Raw genomic sequence first — 20,376 nt, forward strand, 5'->3', positions numbered from 1 at the left:
CTACAAGGGACTGCTGTACCTCTGGCTGCGCCTCCAGGGATTAAATCGGGCTGGGGGACATGCTGAGACACATTTCTCTTAACAAAATGACCAGGGGAAGGCACATAAAGCAGGAGAGCTGCATTTTAACCTCTTTATCACACAGAGGTTCCTCCCCAAACTCCCCTCAGGAGAGGACACCATCAGCCATAGTACAATTGCAAGATTATCAAGATTAAGTTCAAGCTAAAGCACTTTCTTCACTTGTTTCTGAGGTGATGTGGTCATTCTGCACCTGCTGCTCTCCTGTCCCTTTGAATCAAGCTTACAAGACACAGGAAAATAACACCTGACATCTTTATTCTCCTAAACACATGCAGCATATTCAGAGGCTGAACTAGCATTTCCTCCACTCCCCACTTCCATCCTACAAACAAATCCACCCCAAACCCCCAATTTTGCTTTTGCACACAAACAATTAAGTGTTTCACCAGTGGGAGAGGGCAGTTTTTCAATTGTGGCTGTTATTACTTTACTGTAAGAGGAATAAATACCCGCAGCACATCTGCCCTCTCAACGCCACTGTGCAATTACTCCATGACAAAGCTGGCACAGACAATAACAAGCTGCTCATTAACAAAAGGCATAGCAAGGCTAAAAAAAGTGGGAAAACAGAGAATGTCACAAGCTCAGACCTCCCCACTTATCAAAAAAAGAGAAGCCCCTTGGTTAAAGTGCTTTCCTCCAGGCCAGGTCTGATAAGGCTGCTGGGAGGTCGTGCTGACTCACCATGAGCTAAGGGAAAACAGGCACTGATTAGGAACTGCAAACATACACCATGAAGCAACAGAACTTCCAAGCAAAATGTATATTTTGGGGTTTTTCCCCCTTAATCCTCACCTATCACCACAGCAATGACCAAACCCTCTTGAACACAAAGAGCCTGCTCTCAGCCTCCTTCCCAGCTTCAACACAGCTGAGCACTCCAAAGGATTTCATGGAAGTTATTTGGTGCAGAAGTGACAGAAGGCAGCACCAGGCACTTGAGAGACGATGTTCTGGTGTTTTTCTAATATACCAGGACATCGATAAGCACCAAAACTGGGACCAGTGTGCAACAGACCTGCCTAAGCAAGTTACGTATTCTATTACTCACAGGGGTAATCCTGCTGAGTTAAGTATTTTAATGAACATGTTTACCTGTGGATTTGTAAATATAACATGTACTTAAACTGCAAAAGCCTTAACAATAATACCTCACATTGACCTGGCTGGCACCTCCCTTGGGAAAAAAAAAACAAAAACAAAAACAAAACCACAGCCCAATTTTTATTTTTAAATTGATGGCAGCCCTAAAAAAAGCTTTTGACAACAAGGGACAAAACCTACTCTACAAAGGGGTGGGTTTTCAGCACACTTGTGTAGAGGTATCTCACAGGGAGACAGAGGCAGCCAAGGAGAGTGAACTTTACCCTGACCAAGAGAACCAGCCCAAGAAACTCAAATACCAAGTGAACAGACATGTTGCAGAGCAGGAATTAAATCAGAATGCTTAACAGCTGTAGTCAGAGTTAAATAGTGGCTATATTTGTAACACCAAGCTTTCACACTTCCAACACTAACTAAAAGAGGTCAATCTCAGGAAAATAGGGACTAAAGCTGTAAAAAAATACAATCACTTCAGAAAAAAAATCTAGGTTAAACAAAACATAAGAGATACCTGAGCACCATCACTAACCAAAAATATTACAAAAAGGGGGCTAAAGATGTCTTAAATCCAGTAACCAAGGATAGCAGAAATATTTGTACTCCAAAATAATTACTAGCAGTGTGAAAACCTTGGATCCTCTTTCCTTGGGTGACAGAATACCAAACTACAGGGGCTCACCCCCCAGGCTCAGTGAAGGGACATTTATCAATTCACAGGAGCACCAACAACTGCTCCTGGTTTACCAAGAACATCCCACCTTCCCATCTTTCCCTGATCATCCGGCAAAGGAAATGGTAATTAAGAGAAAGTCAAACTCATGATCCCACCAGGCCCTCCACACCCACCCATTGGTCACTTCACACCTTTAAGACCAGTAGAGACCACAACAAACAGCAAGTCCCTGTACAGCCTTTACTGCTCTTTTTGGTCAAGATTAATTCTCCTCAGTTTCTAAAGTAAATTAAATTCTCCAGCTCCCTCAACTCTCTTCAACACCAACACTGGCATTGGAATGAACCAAATGCAGCTGCTTTTGGCCTCCACTGTACAACAACAAACTGAAAAGTACCTTTACCAAGCAACATTCCAAGAGCTGGGAATCAAAGATGGGAAATAACCATAAAACACTCTGCTCTGAGGGGGAGGGAGAGGCAAAATTCAAGCCATTATTTACACACACTGAAGGAAACCTGGAGCTGCGGGCATGAAGACAAGGCAGGACCATTATCAGTCAGGAACAATTTAGCCTTTGCCAGACCAGCGAATAAACATGTCAGGAATACACATGCCAGCATGACAGGCAAGAGCAGCTAAACCCAAATCCAAAACAGTTGCTAGATAACAAGAACCTGTTCCTGCTTGCTTTTTTCCAAAGCCTGTCCAAATGCTGTGCCTGTACGTGTTCAAACTGGAAATCCCTCTTTCCAATGGGCAACTTAACTTCCACAGCTTCTTACAGGCATCAATAATATTAAAACAAGGAGCCATGAGTCACCCTTAGCTGGGAAAGGGGGAACATTTAGAGCTTACACAAAAGATTCTTCTGCCACACACTGTGCATTCATCCATCCTCAATTAATCCAGGAACAAACATTTTTTTCCAGCTCTCAGGCACAAGGTGGTTGCATGCCAAGGTGGCTGCTTACCTCTCCATCAGCTTCTCCTTATCCCAGTTGAAATGGCTAAGCAGTATTCGAGTGATAGTCGCTGGATTCTGGAGAAAGAAGAGAAAAAACAATCAATAATTGAGTAACTAAGCCAGAGTGAGAACACCAAGCAGAGCTTTGAATAGGCAAAGGGAAAATCAGGGTTTCTGGTAACATCATCTGTTCAGACCATACATGTTTACCGGCATGGACTGGGAAATAGTTGGACTTGACAGACAAATTTAAAAGGAAAAAAAAACCCCACTCTCTAAATCCAAGCATCTATATAAAACGAGGATTTGGTTGAAGATTTAAGGACCAGACTAATTACAGCTACCACAGTGCCAACATCTCCATATCCAGCATGCCCACACAATGTAATTCCACGACGTCTGTAAAATGCAGGAAGGGCTGATTTCCACCCATCATACCCATTTTTGCCACAACCTCCACACCACCTGCAGAGCAAGAATATTCCAGTCCTGACCATCAAAACACTTGGGCTGAAAACTCTCCCAGAATACAGCTGGCTGCCAGTGTAAGACGACAGAGTCCTTGGGAGACCCCAGATGTTCCTGAAGCACCATGGCATCCAGAAAACACTCATGGAGCCATACAGCTAAGTAAAGAAATACAGCCTGGAAAGGTCAATAAGAAGATGTAACATAGGAGCTGATCTTCACTCGTGTACACGTTTTTCTTCCAGTTAAATCTGTATCATCAGCCAAGAGTTTGATTATATGAGAAACACACCAGCCCATATGGCTTCTGTTACACCCCAGAAGCACATTTTAGCTCCCCAAATCCACTCTCTGGGCTCAGCTTTAGGATCATTTACATGCAAAGGAGACAAGAGCAGCGCCCCGAGAGCGCTGTGTGTACTTTGCCATTTGACACCAAAATGGAAGTTTGCCTCAGGGCCAATGTTCAATGGACGCTCTGAAGCTGTTGAAAAGTAGGACATAAACCAGCAATGTGATTTCCTGAGCCCTGGAGCTACAGCCACAACTTGATGCTGCCAAAAGCCAATGCTGTCACCCACAGCAGCGATCCCACCCCATCCCTGCATGTCCTGCCCTCACCAGTCCGTACCACTACAGCCATTTTATGCTGCAAATACTGCCTCAGAAACTGATCTTCTCTTTTCCTTTCGGTTGTTTTTTTCACTGAATCAGTTCTCCAATCTATTTGATTGCCTGACCACACAAACAGCTGCATTAGCACAAGGGGAAAGCAGGACAGCCTCTTTCACCACCAACACCAACAAAACAGTCACTGAAATAAAGCCCTCGGGTGACAGTGTAATAAGCACAAAGAACCAGTCTTGTGGTTTATGCTATAAAAAGTGACACTCCACTCCTTCTCCAGCATATTCTGACTCTTATTAATGCCAGCACAGATTGTTTAAGGCCAAACTAATATCTTTTTTTCCAGCTTACAAAGCCCATGTGAACAAAAGCAGCTTTAGAAAGGTTAGACCAGATCCCTGATCCAGTCCCTGTGGAGCCCCATAAACAGCTGGGACAGCAGATCTGGACAGCAGTATGGGGCAGAAGATACCAGAAATGGGTACTGCCTAACACTGCAAGGTGACAGTGTGGTTCTGGTCCATACCTCAACCAGTCTCCCAGTGACAGGGATCCAAGCTCTTCCCTGCAGCAACACAAAGTGCCTGGCTGACAACCACATGTCACCAGCCCTCTGACAGCACCCCTCCCTCATCCAGCCCTGCAGAGGGGAGCCAACAGCTCAACTCTTTCAAGTCAGTCCTGCCAACAAGAAGCTCTATGGGAATTTAAGGGTCTCCTTCACCAAAAGGCTCCTCCAGCAGCCTCTTTCAGAGTCTAGTTTCTGATCTTTCCAGGTTATTTTATATTTGGGTCTCCACAACATCCTTTTCTGTAACTCTATCTGTACTATGTAGCAGTACCTAAAGGCGTTCTTAAAAGCTCACTTAGACAATTCCTAGAGCAATTTAATCAAAGATGAAAATGTACCTTAGTAAATAAACCCATCTTATCTCTAGATTATCTTGGTTATGATACCAGCCCCTGTAATTCTCCAGTTAAGAGTTTCAGACAGCAAAGCACACAGCTCTTCAACACAAGGAGTCTTCACTCAGCCAGAGATCTGCCAGATGTACAGAAAAACACAGTTTTCTTCATTTCTCAAGCAAAGGCATTGAGAGCTTTAATTAAAATCAGCCTGAAGTCTTGTCCTACCTTCTGCCACAGCAGCCCACTTGGCCACTTATCAAGGCTTCTGGGAATACCTATTAATCACTTAATAGGCTAAGAGGCAGTGGAGGTAGTGGTCTCTGGCTGACTTTTTAAAAAGCCAGAAGGTTTCCCCTGCACTGAAGGAGAAGTTACAGTACATGGATAAGAAACTCGAACGGTCTGCAGTGATTATTAAGTAGAACAAGGCTGATCCAGCAAATACCACTCCCCAAAGGACATGTGGCTGGAAAGGACAAGAGGGTTTCATCTGTGGCTTCTCCATTTTCCCAACGCACAGGCACTGCAGTATTCCGAAAGTTTCCGTAGGTCAGAGCCCTCAGGTATCCCAGCACTGCGAGGTCAGGGCACAGAACTGGACGTTATTTAGGATTATACTGTTGACTCTGGGTGCTATCATCTTCTCCTGGCTTGCTGGGCTCCAGCTTCCTCCAGCACTGTTGGCTGAACATGTAAAAAAGAAAGGAAACGCCAGCAGCATGACAAGCTCCCACCAGAAATAGCTGGGCTGCCTGCTTTCGCTGCCTGCCACATCCCAGATGTAGCATTCAAACCTCCCCTGGCTGTTTCCTGGATATAGAAGGCAAGGATTAACACAGCCCTGCCCTAGCTCATCCCCGGACAGGGATACGATCTGAGCTGGCAGGGCACAAGGGAGCACAGGAGACTGGGAGGGAGGCAGCTAAGGGGCAAACCAGAGTTAAATACAAATGCTGGAAGTTCTGGCATGAAGGATTGATTGTTCCAACCTCACACCAGGCACACCATCATGGAACAGCTGTTCCATGGGAATAGCTCACATGCACAGGCTTCCCGCACAATTATTCCGGAGTGGTGCTGGAGGAGTCAACCACAGCATCCACCCCAGCAAGAGCTGCGTCCTGTACCTTGGGCACACAGGGTTACACCACCACCAAAATAATGTGGTATTTCAACACCAGTTCTACTCCAGCCCTTACCAATCCTCAGCCATTGCTTTGGACGCTCATGCTGCAAAAATTAATGGAATATCCAAATACTGGGTTGCACAGCACTGGGAAGTTACAGGCTCTGTTCTGCCTCCTCGTTTGGCACACAGGATTATTTCCTACGAGTGACACCACGCAGACTAGTTATGAACAGGCTCCGCTGCCGCTCAGACGGGATTACTCCCGTGGCTGCGAGAGTGCGCTCCTACGAAGGCTGTTTTCTATTTACAAAGACGAATTTTCCTACGGAAAGCAGCCAGGGACGGACAGCGAGCAAGGAAACGGCCAACGCGTTCTCCTCCAAACGTGGTCTGATGAAAGCTGAAACAGCAGATCTCACTTACAGCAGCCTCCTATTAAATTTTACATGTCGGAGCTGAGGCGGATTGCCTGGAGCCGAGGGCAGTGAGCCTGTTGATATCCAGATAGGAACAAACCCGAGGAAAGCAGCCATTTTGTTGAAATTCTCCAGGCACTTCAAAAGATTCCCTAACAAAACATTCCAAATAAAGCTCTGCCCAGAGTGAAACACCCTCAGTCCTTCAGCAGGGATTTTTTTTTGGGGGGGGTGGGGGGGGGGTGGTGGTGCTAACAAAGCAACCAAGTCCCACATATGCTTCAAACAAATTCCACTCCACCACAGCTTTTCACTAGAGGTATTTACATTTACTGTCCTTATCTGTTGCCAGGCTCCAGCACACCAATGCAAGCAGGAGATACAGCAATACGAAGCCCTACAAAGGTCTGGACTTCACCAAAGAAGCATTATTAATTCAAATAAAACTCCTTAATTTAATAGAATTTAATTCAACTGGAAGCTTCATCAGTGATAAGAGTTAGAATTCTTTCTGCTGTCAAAATAAGAAAGTATGAATCGGAAGGAAGAATCTGGATGCACTTAAATGCCTAAATGAATTATAAATTAAATATTATTAGAACATTAGCTTGAATCAGAATTTCCAAGCAGCACAATTTGCTGAATGACAGTTGGGAGCACTTGATCCATTCATGTTTCCATCCATCAAGACGAGCTGCATGGTTAATTCCTGATGTTATTACCGAGAAAAGCACATTTTACAGTTCAGCTTCTCCTCACATGCTGGGAGTCAGCTCCTGGTTCAGTTTCAGCATTTACTGCAAATAAAAATCATTTAAGAACAACTTAAGCTCAGTTCTCCAGCAAAATCCTTTCCCACCTCCTGGAGACATGATATTGATAAATTCTTTGTTTCTTTCCATGCCATGGCTGGTTTTGTTTTCTACCCATGGCAGCTTCTGCATTCCAACAGTTTTCATCCCAACTGCAGCATCTCTATCCCAATAACAGAGGCTTAGGTTTTCTACACAACTGCTTTGCACTTGTGAATCCAAGCAGATGCTCCAGAAACCCTGGCTTTGCCCAAGCCTCAGAACTCTGTACAGGGTTCAAACCTCAGCAATGTCCACTGCTGTATTCCATGGGGACACAAGACTGCGTTTACATTCCCCAGCAGAAGGAAACCAATGGTTTCACATCAGCCGACAAGACTGAGGGTTTGGCTTGGTGGAGGAGCAAAGAGCCATCACAAGCTAATGCTGGTCTGAAGCCAAGCAGCACAAACATCTGCTCCAGTGAAGTGGCACCTGGGGACAGCCGTCACACCACCACTGTAAATATTTAACCACCCAAACCCCCAGGCTTTGCAAGAGTACAGCACGGAGTGGAAATGCCCGCTGCCCAGCATCTCCAAGGCTTGTCACGCGCACACCGTGCCACGGGAGAAGCGCTGATAAATCACCCACAGGTCACATTTTACGGCAGCAGGGAGAGGAGGAGCAACCCCATCAGGAGGGACTGTGATCAACACCACACACCAGCCACCAAAGAGCTGCTTCATCACCTAATAACCAAGGGGCACCAGCCCAAAATTCTTCAATAACCTGGTATATGCTCCACCTGAACCCTCTGCTCTTTACCTGCACCTCTCCCAGCCCCACACAGATAATCTCAGATATAAAGATACAGTTAGTGTCTTAACTCCGCTTTTAACCTGCTAAAACACACCACAGTACAACTGTCAGCAAGGTTTGCACTGTTCTGCAAGTGCACTGAGTGACCTTCATTTGTGGAGATCCATTCACATTCATTCTTCCAGGAGACAATTACAGGAAATCTTACAAGCACAAAACCTCATTTCTAGCAGCTTAATAAAATTCCCAGGAAGCCAGCACAGAAGATGAGATCCAAGTGTTGAGTACTTCCAGGACATGATCTCAAACTTGCTAGTTTTTAACCACCACCAACTGAGCACTCCAAGAAGCTGCTGGAAAACTTCCGTGTAATCTAATATTCCCTGGCTTGATTACAGCCAGAACATGAGAGGGCTGCTGCGAGAAGAAGACAGCAGCTAAACGGATCAATCTGCCAACCCATCCATGCTCTCTCCCTCTGCCATCCCCTGGGGTCTGGGAGAGAATCACACCACGGGACGTTTCTGCCATTGCCATCTCAGAGTTCACAGGGACAGCACAACACGCTGGTGGATCTGATACTGCTCATCTTCCCATTAGAGATAATAACACCATCAGTACTGCTCATTCTCTGTACCCTACTGAGGGGATGCTCTTTGCACCTCACATACTTCTGAAGCCATATTTGAAGATTGAGTTAGAACTCTAAACCACCTGCAAATGTACCAGTTTCCTGCCATTTCTGAACAACTCCACAAGAAGCCAGGCTGCTCCCTGTGACTACTGTCATCTGCTGTCCTCTGTCTGGCATTTGCCACCTCATCATAACTCCCCATTAACACATACAGAGCCTTTGACTTCGACACCAATCATCTCCTTAGTTCCCTACATCTTTCTCCATCTCATTAACTTCCCTTCACACATCATCTCCTAATTCTGAAAATTAAGTTTTACAGAGTTACTGAATTAGGACCATAACGTGATGGCACCAAATGGCAGCTTGATCTGATGATCTGAGTTTGTAGTAACTTACCTGCACTCTACTGACTGTTTCCAGCTCTGATGAACATACATTCTTCTAGCAGGGGAAGATAATAAAAAGCAACTTCGGCGAAAACTCTATTACTTCAGTTAATTGGTTCAAGAGGCAGAAATGAAGCAGTCAGCTGCTTTACATTTTCTCAGAGCCTTTTGGAAAGCTTTCAGGTTAATGATTAGGAGCTGCAACGAAGAGCCATTGTCTAACAGAGCTTTTAAAATCAGAAAAAAACCACTAAAGCAACAATTCCAGGATGAATTAGCAGATTTGGAATTGCAAAAACTGAATTCACACTGTAATACTTTAAATAAAAGAAGATGGCACGGATTCACCCTGTTGCTCTCAGAAGACTGCAGAAGCTCTACCACCAACCCAACATGAATTAAAAAGGACCAGGGAAGGTCTCTTCCAGCATTTCAGCTATGCGAAAGGAGGAGAGCTAGGGTTTGATGGCAGGACACAGAGAGATGTTAACCCTTATTTTATACATTTAAACTGAAGAACACTTTGGATTCTATTTCGTTTTTCTATAGTTCTGGAGTATAAACTCCATCCTTTAAAGACGAAGGACCCACAGGTCCTGAGCTGATGTTTCACTGCTCACAACAGCAGTTATCACCCAAAGGATTTCTCTCTTACTGGTGTCTCCCAGCACAAGAAATCCCAACATATGAACAGAAGCTCAGCAAAGCTGGGTAGGCAACATGAGCCCCAGCTCTGGTTTCCGGAGTCTCCGCTGAGCGACTGCAGCTGCCGTGCTGAGCACCGGAGTGGGAGCACATGGGTGCCGGAGTACGCTGCACAACGGCTTTATTCAACCTAGTGCCTCCCACTCAAGGATTTGCAAAGACTTGCCTTAAAAGAGTAGGAGAAGGTGATGGCATCATTTCCATATAATTCTTCCAGTTTACTATTTCAGCAGCTCCATAATATCTCCCCTCCCGCTGTGGAGGAAGCAAACAGCCCCCAGCGCTGCAGCCAGGCTGGGCACGAGGTGAGAGCAAAAACCCTGCAAGTTTTGGCTACCATGGATGTAAAGGGCCTGTGGGTTCATCCAGGTAAACTCCAAGTCCCCAGTAATCACCAATTTCGCCCTCAAGTCAAACCTTCAGTCAACATCTAGCACCACAGAGTTGCTCTGATAGGATGACAGTCCACAAAATACAAATGGATATTTAGGAAATCAGTACCTCTGTGTCCCCATCACAAATGACATACAGTCACCTTCCCTGCTTGTCAACAGAACACCACTCCCACAACCAGCGTCCACAACACATATCTGAGCCCCCTTCCCTCTTGATATCACTGCTCTTCCAGACCTCCAGGCTCCATTTTTCCTCTTCTATCCAACATGACCCCAATCCTATTGAAATTCTCACCCCACCACACTTCAGTTTGGACCCAACACACAGTTACTGCACTGATCTCATATACGGATCACAAATGGATCCAGCACCATCAGACAGAAAAAGTTGGGTTTTCTCCAGATCACAAGCATTCCTAAGGCAGAAAGAACATCCTTAGATACTTTCAGTACTACATAGTCTCTGGAAGACTACACACGGCAGCAGTTTCAATTCTTATCTCAGACCGATATAACAATGCCTGGCTTGAATAAAATACACTGTATTGCTTCAAGAGGAAAGCAAAAGCACATTTTGCCACAGAAAGAAACGATACTGAATGAAGGAAGTGACTGGCAAAAAGTACCAAAACACCATGGCTTGGCCCAAGAGCACAGGTCAGAAATTTCTCCCCCTCCACAAGATTCCAGAGAGGCCGAGGAAGACTCTAGACACCCAGAACATCTTAGCTGTGCACCAGCTCTATTTTTGCCTATGAGATGAAGTGACAGCTACTTGGATTATGATTTTAATCTGAAATAGGGCAATAACTGGGCAAGACCAGACCAGCTCAGAAAGTATTTATTCAGCAGCAACACAAGTTCACACAAGCACTGGCTCCTGGATTTCCCACCGGCCCGTCAGTGATGGGAACACGAGTGACCAAACACAGGAACTGACTGGGTGAAGGGGGTCACTGGTTTATTTTAACACAGACAGGATCACTGTGTCACCAGACAGCTGAGCTGGCACGACCTGGACAACAGGGACTTGCTTCCAAGAAATCTGTTTGTCTCAGTCTGCCAAGAGCCACGTGTCAGGCATGTTAAAACTGGGTCTTCCCGTATCAACAGACCCCCAAATCTTTTTGTCCCAAAGACTGTAAAGTATATTGGGACATACTTTGATGCCAGGCACAGCCAAAGGTCCCACTTTTTTTCTCCATTATCCCACCAGCTGCAAAGGGCAGGCCCTCACCCTCTTCACCCCTGTGTCTGGGGGCTGTATTCACCTGGGCTACCAAATACCAGATTTTGATAGTAAACTGTGGGAATACTGCCAAGAACTACTACCAAGTGTCCTCCAAGTAACCACGTGAGCCTGACAGAAATGCACTTTTTTTTAAGGTCTTTCATTAGTCAATGTTGGAAAGACTGGAAGCAGCATATGTCAGGTCAGCTACCCATCAAGCTGATAAAAGGAAACAACCCAAAGCACCACATTTGGGTTTCATGGGAATGCTGTCGTCAGTGACTCAACTCCTGAATGAACTGTGTATTTCTGGGAAAGTACAGGTCTGCTGATGTGAGCTCCAGAAACTGTCCTGTTTGCAGGCAGCAATGGATGCTAAAGGAATAAAGCTGAATGATGAACTGTACATCTGCTTTCTTCCTTTAAATCATTTTGTACCAGTCTTCTGGAGTCTCAAAAAAGCTCTCCCTGCTCTTTTCCCTCACTCCAGTATGTACTGGTACATTGACTCGGCTCTTTCACTGCACTGTGCACTGCCAGGGTCTGGCCCAGAGCCAGAGGCACCCAAAGGGCTGTACCCACATCCTGGGATTTATAAATCTGTAGGAGACTGGCTCTGTTCCTCCACACCAGGGAGAAAAACTGCTGGCTCTGCTGGCTCCTGCTTCCAGCAGCTCATGCAGCGTAAGGAACAGGCACCTCAGCTCTGGCCAGTGAATCATTTCCCACTTAACATTATCTAGCACCTCATGGATTTTGCACACCTTTAGGACAACAGAACTTTGCTTTTGCTGCTTTAAGCACATTCAAAGGCACCATCCAGTCCAGGGCAGTGTTAGGAGGCTGCTATGAGCAGATCAGTGGAAGAAGTATCAGAAGCAACTTGAAGAAAAAATGGTGCCATGGCATACTTGAAATGTTTAGAAGAAATCAGACAAACTCTGGGAGGATGAATGTATTTTTCTAATACTCAGCATCACAGTTATACTGGGGAAGGTAAATTCTTAATTTGTGCATTTTTTTTCCACAGACTGTTTCCACAGCAGGTCTGTCTGTAGGCTCAAACACGTGCCTTGAAAACAACTAACTGATTTTCTGGCTTAACTTCTGTAAATTCTCAGCACAGGGCTCTCCAACTGTCCTTCCAGATGATGATTTAAGGGTGTCCCCTCCTTAGACAGTGTGCAAGCAGAGGATCAGCCCCCAGGTATGTTCGGCATGAAGGTGTCTCTCAAACACTGCTGGTTAAGTCTCAGGTTTCGGGTGATCTGCCTCCCACCTGCTTTTGTTACTGGGCACTGCTGGAGAACACCTATCACACGGTGCTTGGGCACAGAGACACGAGCTGTTTAATACAGAAGATATAATCCAGCCAAACTCTGTATCACCTCAAGATAAGCACTGTTGATTCCTAAAAATCTCAAGATAACCTGACCGTGAACAGAGCTTTATCCCCAGAAATTAGAGCCCTCAGACTCACAGGTACTTGGGGGAAATAACTCACTACACAAAAATCTCACGGTAACATGCCTGTGCAGCCTGTCCTGAATCTTGACTTCCAGTTCAGAACATTATAATTAACATTTTCCAACAAATATACAGACAGGAAGAAGAAAATGGCAAGGGATGATAACTGCTTCCATGAGCACAATGAGGTGGCACCCACAAACCCCTGCAAGTTAAAGATCTACCAGGGTAAGTAAACAAAAGCCATCCCGATGAATAACTTCTCTCATGGCAACGGCCAGGTTACTTCAAAAACATTTGGATACATAGTCACTGGTGGCATGAAAGTGTTAACCCCTTCAGCGACAGCGTGACTCATGAGAGACATGGGCTTGGCACAAGAATTTTTAGCCAGGGGCGATTTACATGAGCATTTTTGGAGAAAAAAAAAATCCTTAACACTCTTCTATCTTCTCTGTCTCCTCCAGGCCCCAGTGAGGTGAGCACTTGGTACTTTTCTTCAATTCTCTGTCCCTCATTGCTTCTGATTTTGTCCCTTCTTCAAAGGAACACTTCATGATCCATTCCCTCTTCACTTGGGCAAAGAGGAAGTTTTCCCATCGCAGTGAAGCATCACCACACTCCACAGTATTTTAGGAAAGAAAAAAAACACATTCCTTAGGGTGATTTCATCTCCCCATCACAGGCAAAATATGTTTTAAACACCCAATGTCACCCTGACAAACAGGCAGGAAATCCATTCTGGTGATGCCTATGCCTTAGTCTACAACTCTCAGTCAAGGAAAAAAATAATAATTTAGCCATCTTAAGAAACTCTTTAGGCCCAGGAAACCACTGCCAATGCAGCAGTGGCTTGGGGATGTAATCTTTGGCAACATCTTGACGCTGGCAGCAGCCCCAGCGCAGATGTGGTTGTGGCTTGTACCGCTTCCCTGCAAAAAGCAGCTTTACCTGCAAAAGCACTTTGTTCTGCTGGCACAACCTGCATCTGCACTTGGAAAACCTGCCAGCATCCTTTTCCCAACAAGCCTCCTCTAGCTCAGATCATTTTTTAATGATGACTTTGCAGTTTATTTACCACACTCTGCTCATTTATTCTTACTTAGTTTTACAGCCAACAAAACACAGCCCTGGCAACACGTTATTTTATAAGCCGGGATTTCCGCTACAAGAAGCAATTTTGCCTGTTTACACCCCAAAACTTTTTCCTCTGAGGGCTCTGCAGAAGCCACCTTTGAATAAAGGATATTCTGGAGGCATAAGGAGTTTAGCAATCGCTTGTTCCCTCTTGTTCCCAACAAGATATACCTCAAAGTCTAACTGCAGTCTCTAATTGCTGCAGGTATTTTTAACCAGCTACCTGAGCTCCCTCGAGTTAAGAGAAAATAGTCTGGTGGGATCTGATACAGAAATAGCAGAACACAAGTCCTACAGCAGTGGGGGAGAACAGGAAACCTCCAGTGTTTTCACCATTTTCTCATTTAAGGGCTTTGAAGACTTGCCTCTACACAGACTTGCACTCATTTAATCAGAAGTGTTTCTACATCTGTTGAGTCAAACTAGGAAGTAAGTGCAGATTCCCCATCTCTATTCCATATTGGTAGAGAATGGGAAACAAACCTGGATGTGCAATTTTGTATTTGATGGACTGTGCACTAGCTGACAAGGATATCCCTTGTTCCTCTTCCATTAAAATATTACCATCATCAAGACACTGGGCTTCTGCAAGAGGAAAAACCCACCTAATCAGCCCTGCCTTTGCAACTGCTGTGCAGGGCAACAAGAGGAATAATTACACTAATGACTGGTGAATAACTGAGTGCACTGAATAGGCTGGCACCCAGCCTCCTCCAAATCCCAGTGCTGCCTGCAGAGACACCCTGGCAAGGGACAGCAGGGAATTACATCACAGCACACCAGAGTGACAGAGATCCCAAACACCCTCCCTCCAGAGAGTTTCACTATCCATCACCCCTAAAGAGAACTCCAAGTCCTTGCACTGTTCCCCTCCTAGAAGCTGTCACCCCAGCCAGAAATAGTTTTGTGCACATTTTCAAGCATCAATTTCAGCTCTATTAACAATACAAATAAGGATAATTCAAGCATGTCATATTACCACATAAAATAAAGAGACTGGTTATTACAGAACAAGCTAACACATATCCAAAATGTGTATAAATCAGAGAGTATCACCTCAATTTGCTCAGATGGCCTTTCAGTCATTGCAGAAGTATTACAAACTATAAAAACAAAGACATCTGACACATTATCTCATCAGATCTTCATAGGGCGCAGAAATTGTTAATTTTTTATTGAATTTTTATTTTGTGTTATAGTTATTTTCCTCTATGCATACTAGGTGAGATTTTACTCCAAGGACCTTCCACTTTACACTGCTGCTCCAAGAAGAAAAATTATGCTGCTAAGAGTCAGAATGTTGCTCTTCCTCCTTTTTTATTAAAAAGCTGCTGTTCAGCCCAGTTTTAATACACATTGGTCAATAAAGCTCTTTCACTTCCAAGCTCCTGCTCTGGAATCCAAACTCAAGACATGGCTCTCCCACACTCTTTCCACACCATTCCTTTCACTCCCTATTTCTCAGATCCTAGATGACTAGGATGAAGATTACTAGGAGTTAACTTAGTTTTAAGTTTTTCTTACCACACAGGAAAGCTCATTGCAAGGGAGACTGTTTATTCATGTGAGTCCTCCTGGTTTCCTCTAATCCCTCTCCACATTTCTACCTGCCAGACAAAGGAATGCTGATTGCATTCAGGTTTGTTGCACAAGAACACACCAAGCCCACAGTTACCAGCTGCAGAGGGGATCAAAATTTTGAAAAACTCCCCAGAGCTCTTTCCAAAGTTAAATATGCACCTCTAACTAGATGTGCACACAAAACAGGCCACAGAAATGTTGAGGTGTGGATGCACATCCATTTGTTTGGCTGACAGAGCTAACAAGTCAAACACCACCACTTCTGGCAACTGGAGCAAAGTAGCTGCTCATGGGGTCAGAGGGCTGAGCAAAAAGAGCAGAGGAGACACTTTTAACTGGAGAGTTTCCTGATTCCCTACATTCTATGGCCCTGCAAACAGCTGTATCCAGGCAGTCAGGGAATGGGAACTGCCCAAGTGCAATATCCACACAACCACGGCTCTGTTGTGGGTGCACGCCTGTATATCCCAAAAAGCACTACTGGGGATGAGTGTCAGGCACTCAAACATCACAATGGTTCGAGTGTGTTGGTGTTTCAAGCCAACCAAGCCCATCCCAACTAAGAAAACCAAAGGCAAACCCCAAAGAAGTGACCCAGAGCAAAGCACTGCACTGTCACTACAGCACCAGGTCCCCACACACATCAAAGCAGCACAGGACAGTAAAAACAGCCATGTCCTGCTGGGATTTTTACACAAGGGTGTTTGTTGGTCAAATACCAGCTCCTTCATCTGTGGCTCGGGAAGAGTTTTGCTGAAGAAAACAGCAAAGAAACATCCTTTGCAGGGCAGCACCCAACATGCTCCTTCAGAGGCTGACCCAGCCATGGACACCAGACGGGAAGTGGGAACCTTCAGAACCACTTCAAATTTTCATTTCTTTACCTTGGAACAAAGTCTCTTCAGGCTTTCTCCTTAACAGGAACAGCAAATATTAGTTTAAAATCTTTGAACTAACACCCAAAGAAGTCAGTTATTTTGCCATTTGACTACTTTCAGGTGCAATTATACAGATTCTCCTGGTTCTACTAAGTTTTTACTGTGTGTTCTCCACTTTGAGAGGACTTTAACTGTGTCCATGTAGAATCCTTTAGAGCAGAACTCCTACTCTATCCTGATTATCTGCTGGGAAACAGAGTTTAGAGTCTGCATCCCTCATCTGGTGAAATTACTGTAACAATCACAGACAATTTTTCTGAAGGGCTGCAAAGGAAATAAGCAAATATCCAACCTTTTAGTTTCAAACATTAGGATTATCTCCCTCCAGCTCCCAAATTTCTTAAATCACAAAGCAATGAAAGCTTCATCTGTTGTGAATTAAAATGCACATAAAAAGGCCTATTTGTGGTGACACAGTACATGGAGAGTCCCTCCCCTCAGACCAGGAAGCCTTTCACACCTTCATGTTTCAGACACAAGTACTCTCCCACAAGACCTAATTTTGAAGCAGATGGCCAAGACATGATCCTTGCACTGCTTGTCCCTGGAAACAAGAGGTGCCACATGGTGCTCTAGGATATAAGTTTTTAACCAGGAAGATACAAAACCAGGAATGTTTTAGAAAGATTGGGAAGAAGGGTCTTAATGTGCCAACATCAGTAAGTGGGCACCAGTGGAAACCATCAGGAGAAGACCAAGAAGCCCAATTTTAGGTAGGTTGTACACTCAATTACAACCAGATTAGAGCCAAGAGTCACCTGCTCACAGGGCTCTCAGTTACTGCCCTGTCCCCAGCAGCTGTATTTGGCTCCTCTCCCAAACACATCCACAGAGGACCACAACCTTTTGCCATCGCACAGACGTGCTGGAGCCTGGCAACGAGGACAGGCGCCGTAACACGGCCATGGAGAAGCTGTGTGCTCCTCTCCAGATGTCTGCGCTCCATGCTTCTCCAGAGGGAGGACACCGAGGGGGAGACACGTGTCCCTACAAAGTCACTTCTTTGTTTCTCCCTTTTTACTAGGCAGTGGCAATGCCTACCAGCTTTGTGCTCCACCAGCTCCCAAAAGTTGCCCAAAACTCAAGGCAAGACAGCTGGCAATGCCAAAATGCACCAGAACCGTCCAAGACGGTTTCACAAGGGCTTACTCACTTCTTCCAAGAGACTTTGATGCTGTTGAAAGCTATCTACGTCAGGTTTTGGATCTGAAACAATTCCCAGCATGTGAAAAAGTTCTCTGTCTCTAAAAACAAGGAAAAGACTCAATGCCGACAGTTCTGTTTGAGTGCTGTATATGTAGAGTGGCTCAAACCCTCACCACAGTGAGCTGCTCTGAGTACCAGAAGTAATGACCTGGCATTGCTACACCATGTAAACAAGGGATCGCTCCTGCAAGAGCCTCTGCACTTACACAGGCATTCCAAACTCAGGAAAGGCACAGACTTGTGAAGTATAAACTCGGTTACACCTGAAGCAACTACTGAGGGAAGCCTTGGGGGGTAGTTTTCAAAGCATTTATTTAAACAGTGTTTCCATCACAGGTCAAGATCAAAAGCCAAGGGAGAGGTAAGGAATTCTATATAGGCCAAGTTCAGGATTTCCAACACTCCAAACACCTGGGATGGTGAAGATACTTAAATATTATCACCATTTCCATTATCAAATTACTAATGATTTTTCTCCCAGCTGACTGCCTCGTCCCCTCAGAGACTCCTGCACCAACGTCCCACACAAAGCCAGCAGCCCTCTCCCAAACCTCAGGCATCTGTATTCCGGGCTGTGCTCAAATGCACCATTTGGCATTACTGAGCAACTACGAACCCTCCCAAGGTGTTTTACAACAAACGAGGCTGCAATTTCCTTGCAGTTGCTGCAGCTACTAAAAGACTTGATGAAATTCAGCAGCATTATGTGCTTGTATGCACCCAAAAGCCTCCAAACATCCTTTGTGGCTGTCAGGGATCCAGTGTAGCCAGCCACGAAGAGGAAACATCACTTACAATACTCAGATCCCAATAATTCCAGAAGTACCAGAAATCTGGAGGACCCTGAACAGGTGAGTTCAGGACTGAGCTATGTGGAGAGGACTTCCAGCCTTCACAGCTACTGACAAACTCCAGACACTTTTCCCAGTTAACCAGTTTCCCTAAATGGAGGAATGAGTTGCTACCTTCTCCAGGAAAAAAAAAAGGCTCCTACAAAGAAATTCTGGATGAAACCCTTGACTCGCTGTTAAAACAAACACAGTGTGGAGATTTCAACCATCACTTCCTTCAACTATCACACTTGACACTAACAGCAGAACCACATTCTTGTTTGTCTCATTCATGGAGTAAAGGGGAAGAGAAATTAGTTTCAAAATAGAAAACTGAAAACTATTTAACAGGACTGCCCTACATTTCCAAAGGGCATTGGAGCTTTGGGGTTTATTTGCTGTTAGGGACTTGAACTCATGCAAGGTTAAAACTAAGGGGTCAGAGCTTGGGACAAGTATAAAAGGGGAACCTGTGTTTTCATTTTCAGTGATGCTTCAACACTCAGAAATAGCTCTTGTTTCGCATCAACTGCAGTCTCAACTCTGACTTCTCGGTGGCACAGCTTCCAATTTATAGCAGAAACAACCCTTCTACTTTGCATAGCAGGAATGGTCCTGCTCACTGAAATTAAACCCACAGGGAACAGCAACAACTGTATTTACTATTTAGTTTCAGCTTTCCGGAAAGAAACGTTTTAAAGTAGCTAAAAAACAATGAGTGTTTTCAGTTTCACTTTGAAAACATCCCAGTACACGCCTGTCCCCATGTGCACCCCAAGGCCCCTGAGAAAAAGGCTGCCTTGCTGTGATTTTGGGAAAATTACGTTGAGACAAAAGCAACCAGTATCAAATGTTTTCACACATGGCCAACCATGAGATTTGCATTTGGCCTAACAGAAACATAAAGCACAAAGCAAATGGGTCATATTTAAGTATGAAGTTGAAATTCCTCTGGAGACTTAACAAGACTTTTCTACCTGGTAATGCTGAAATTTAAAGTAACATTTTAAAAATTCTATTATACTCAGAATTACATGTCTTGACATGTCAGGAACAGACACCATGTCATTTCCAAAAGTTTTGGAGTGATTGCTTATACAAGATTCCAGGAATGCTTTGTCACAATGAAGTTTATTCCATTCCTTGGAAATATTAAATGCATTCCTGCTATAATGAAACACCTTATAAACACCACGTGACAGAAACATGGGGTTTTAACAAAGCATTTCCTCCCAGCATCATAACATTTAGGCCCAATATGAATTTTGTTATCAAGTAACCACACGAGGAGGTTTGCAAATGCACCTCTCGCTGCGAGCGGACCCGGATGGAAGCAGCACCAGCCTCGAGTGCTTCCACCCACAGACTCCCACCTAATGCTTGTCAGGCAGATCCAAGCACTTTGAATTTCCAAGATGTCATCTCTAACATTAAGCACAGTTTTAAGCACGACCCTGAGCAACAAGCAGCAATTCCTGTTGCTCACTGGCAAGTCATCCCTGCTCTGGACAATACCTTTGGAATGTACTGCCCACAGTACGCTGAATTACACCAGTACTGGGAAGATTTCCTAAGTTCCACCTGGAAATCGGGATGTTTTGTCCAAGCAAGTGAAGCTACTGTTTAACAAGACCCCTCCCGTAACAATGGGTTTGCACTTGCCGTGACAGAGCTCTACTTAAGCAGGGCTGTGGAACTCCAGGGGCCTCCGGGAAAAGCCATTCCTCAACAAACATGGGTTTTTAACTTTGGAGTGGCCTGGGGTTTGGGCTTCTTTTAATGGCAAAGCTTCTACCAGCAAGGACCTAACCTTGCTTCCAAAGAAGGAACCCAGCTCCATCACGTAAATAAGAAACCTGTACTTGCTGCAAAT

General features: G+C 44.8%; 1 protein-coding gene across 2 annotated transcripts in view; it reads right to left on the minus strand.

The window, feature by feature from the left end:
* Window positions 1-20,376, minus strand: part of ARIH1 (ariadne RBR E3 ubiquitin protein ligase 1) — a 49,727-nt gene that overhangs the window by 24,821 nt on the left and 4,530 nt on the right. For both annotated transcript variants that reach the window (XM_039557521.1, XM_039557522.1), the window contains exon 2: window positions 2,836-2,903. In XM_039557521.1, coding sequence (XP_039413455.1) covers window positions 2,836-2,903 — 68 coding nt within the window. The remainder of the gene's footprint in view (window positions 1-2,835; window positions 2,904-20,376) is intronic.

This window comes from Corvus cornix, chromosome 10 (genome assembly GCF_000738735.6).
Source record: "Corvus cornix cornix isolate S_Up_H32 chromosome 10, ASM73873v5, whole genome shotgun sequence".
Taxonomy (NCBI): Eukaryota; Metazoa; Chordata; class Aves; order Passeriformes; family Corvidae; genus Corvus; species Corvus cornix.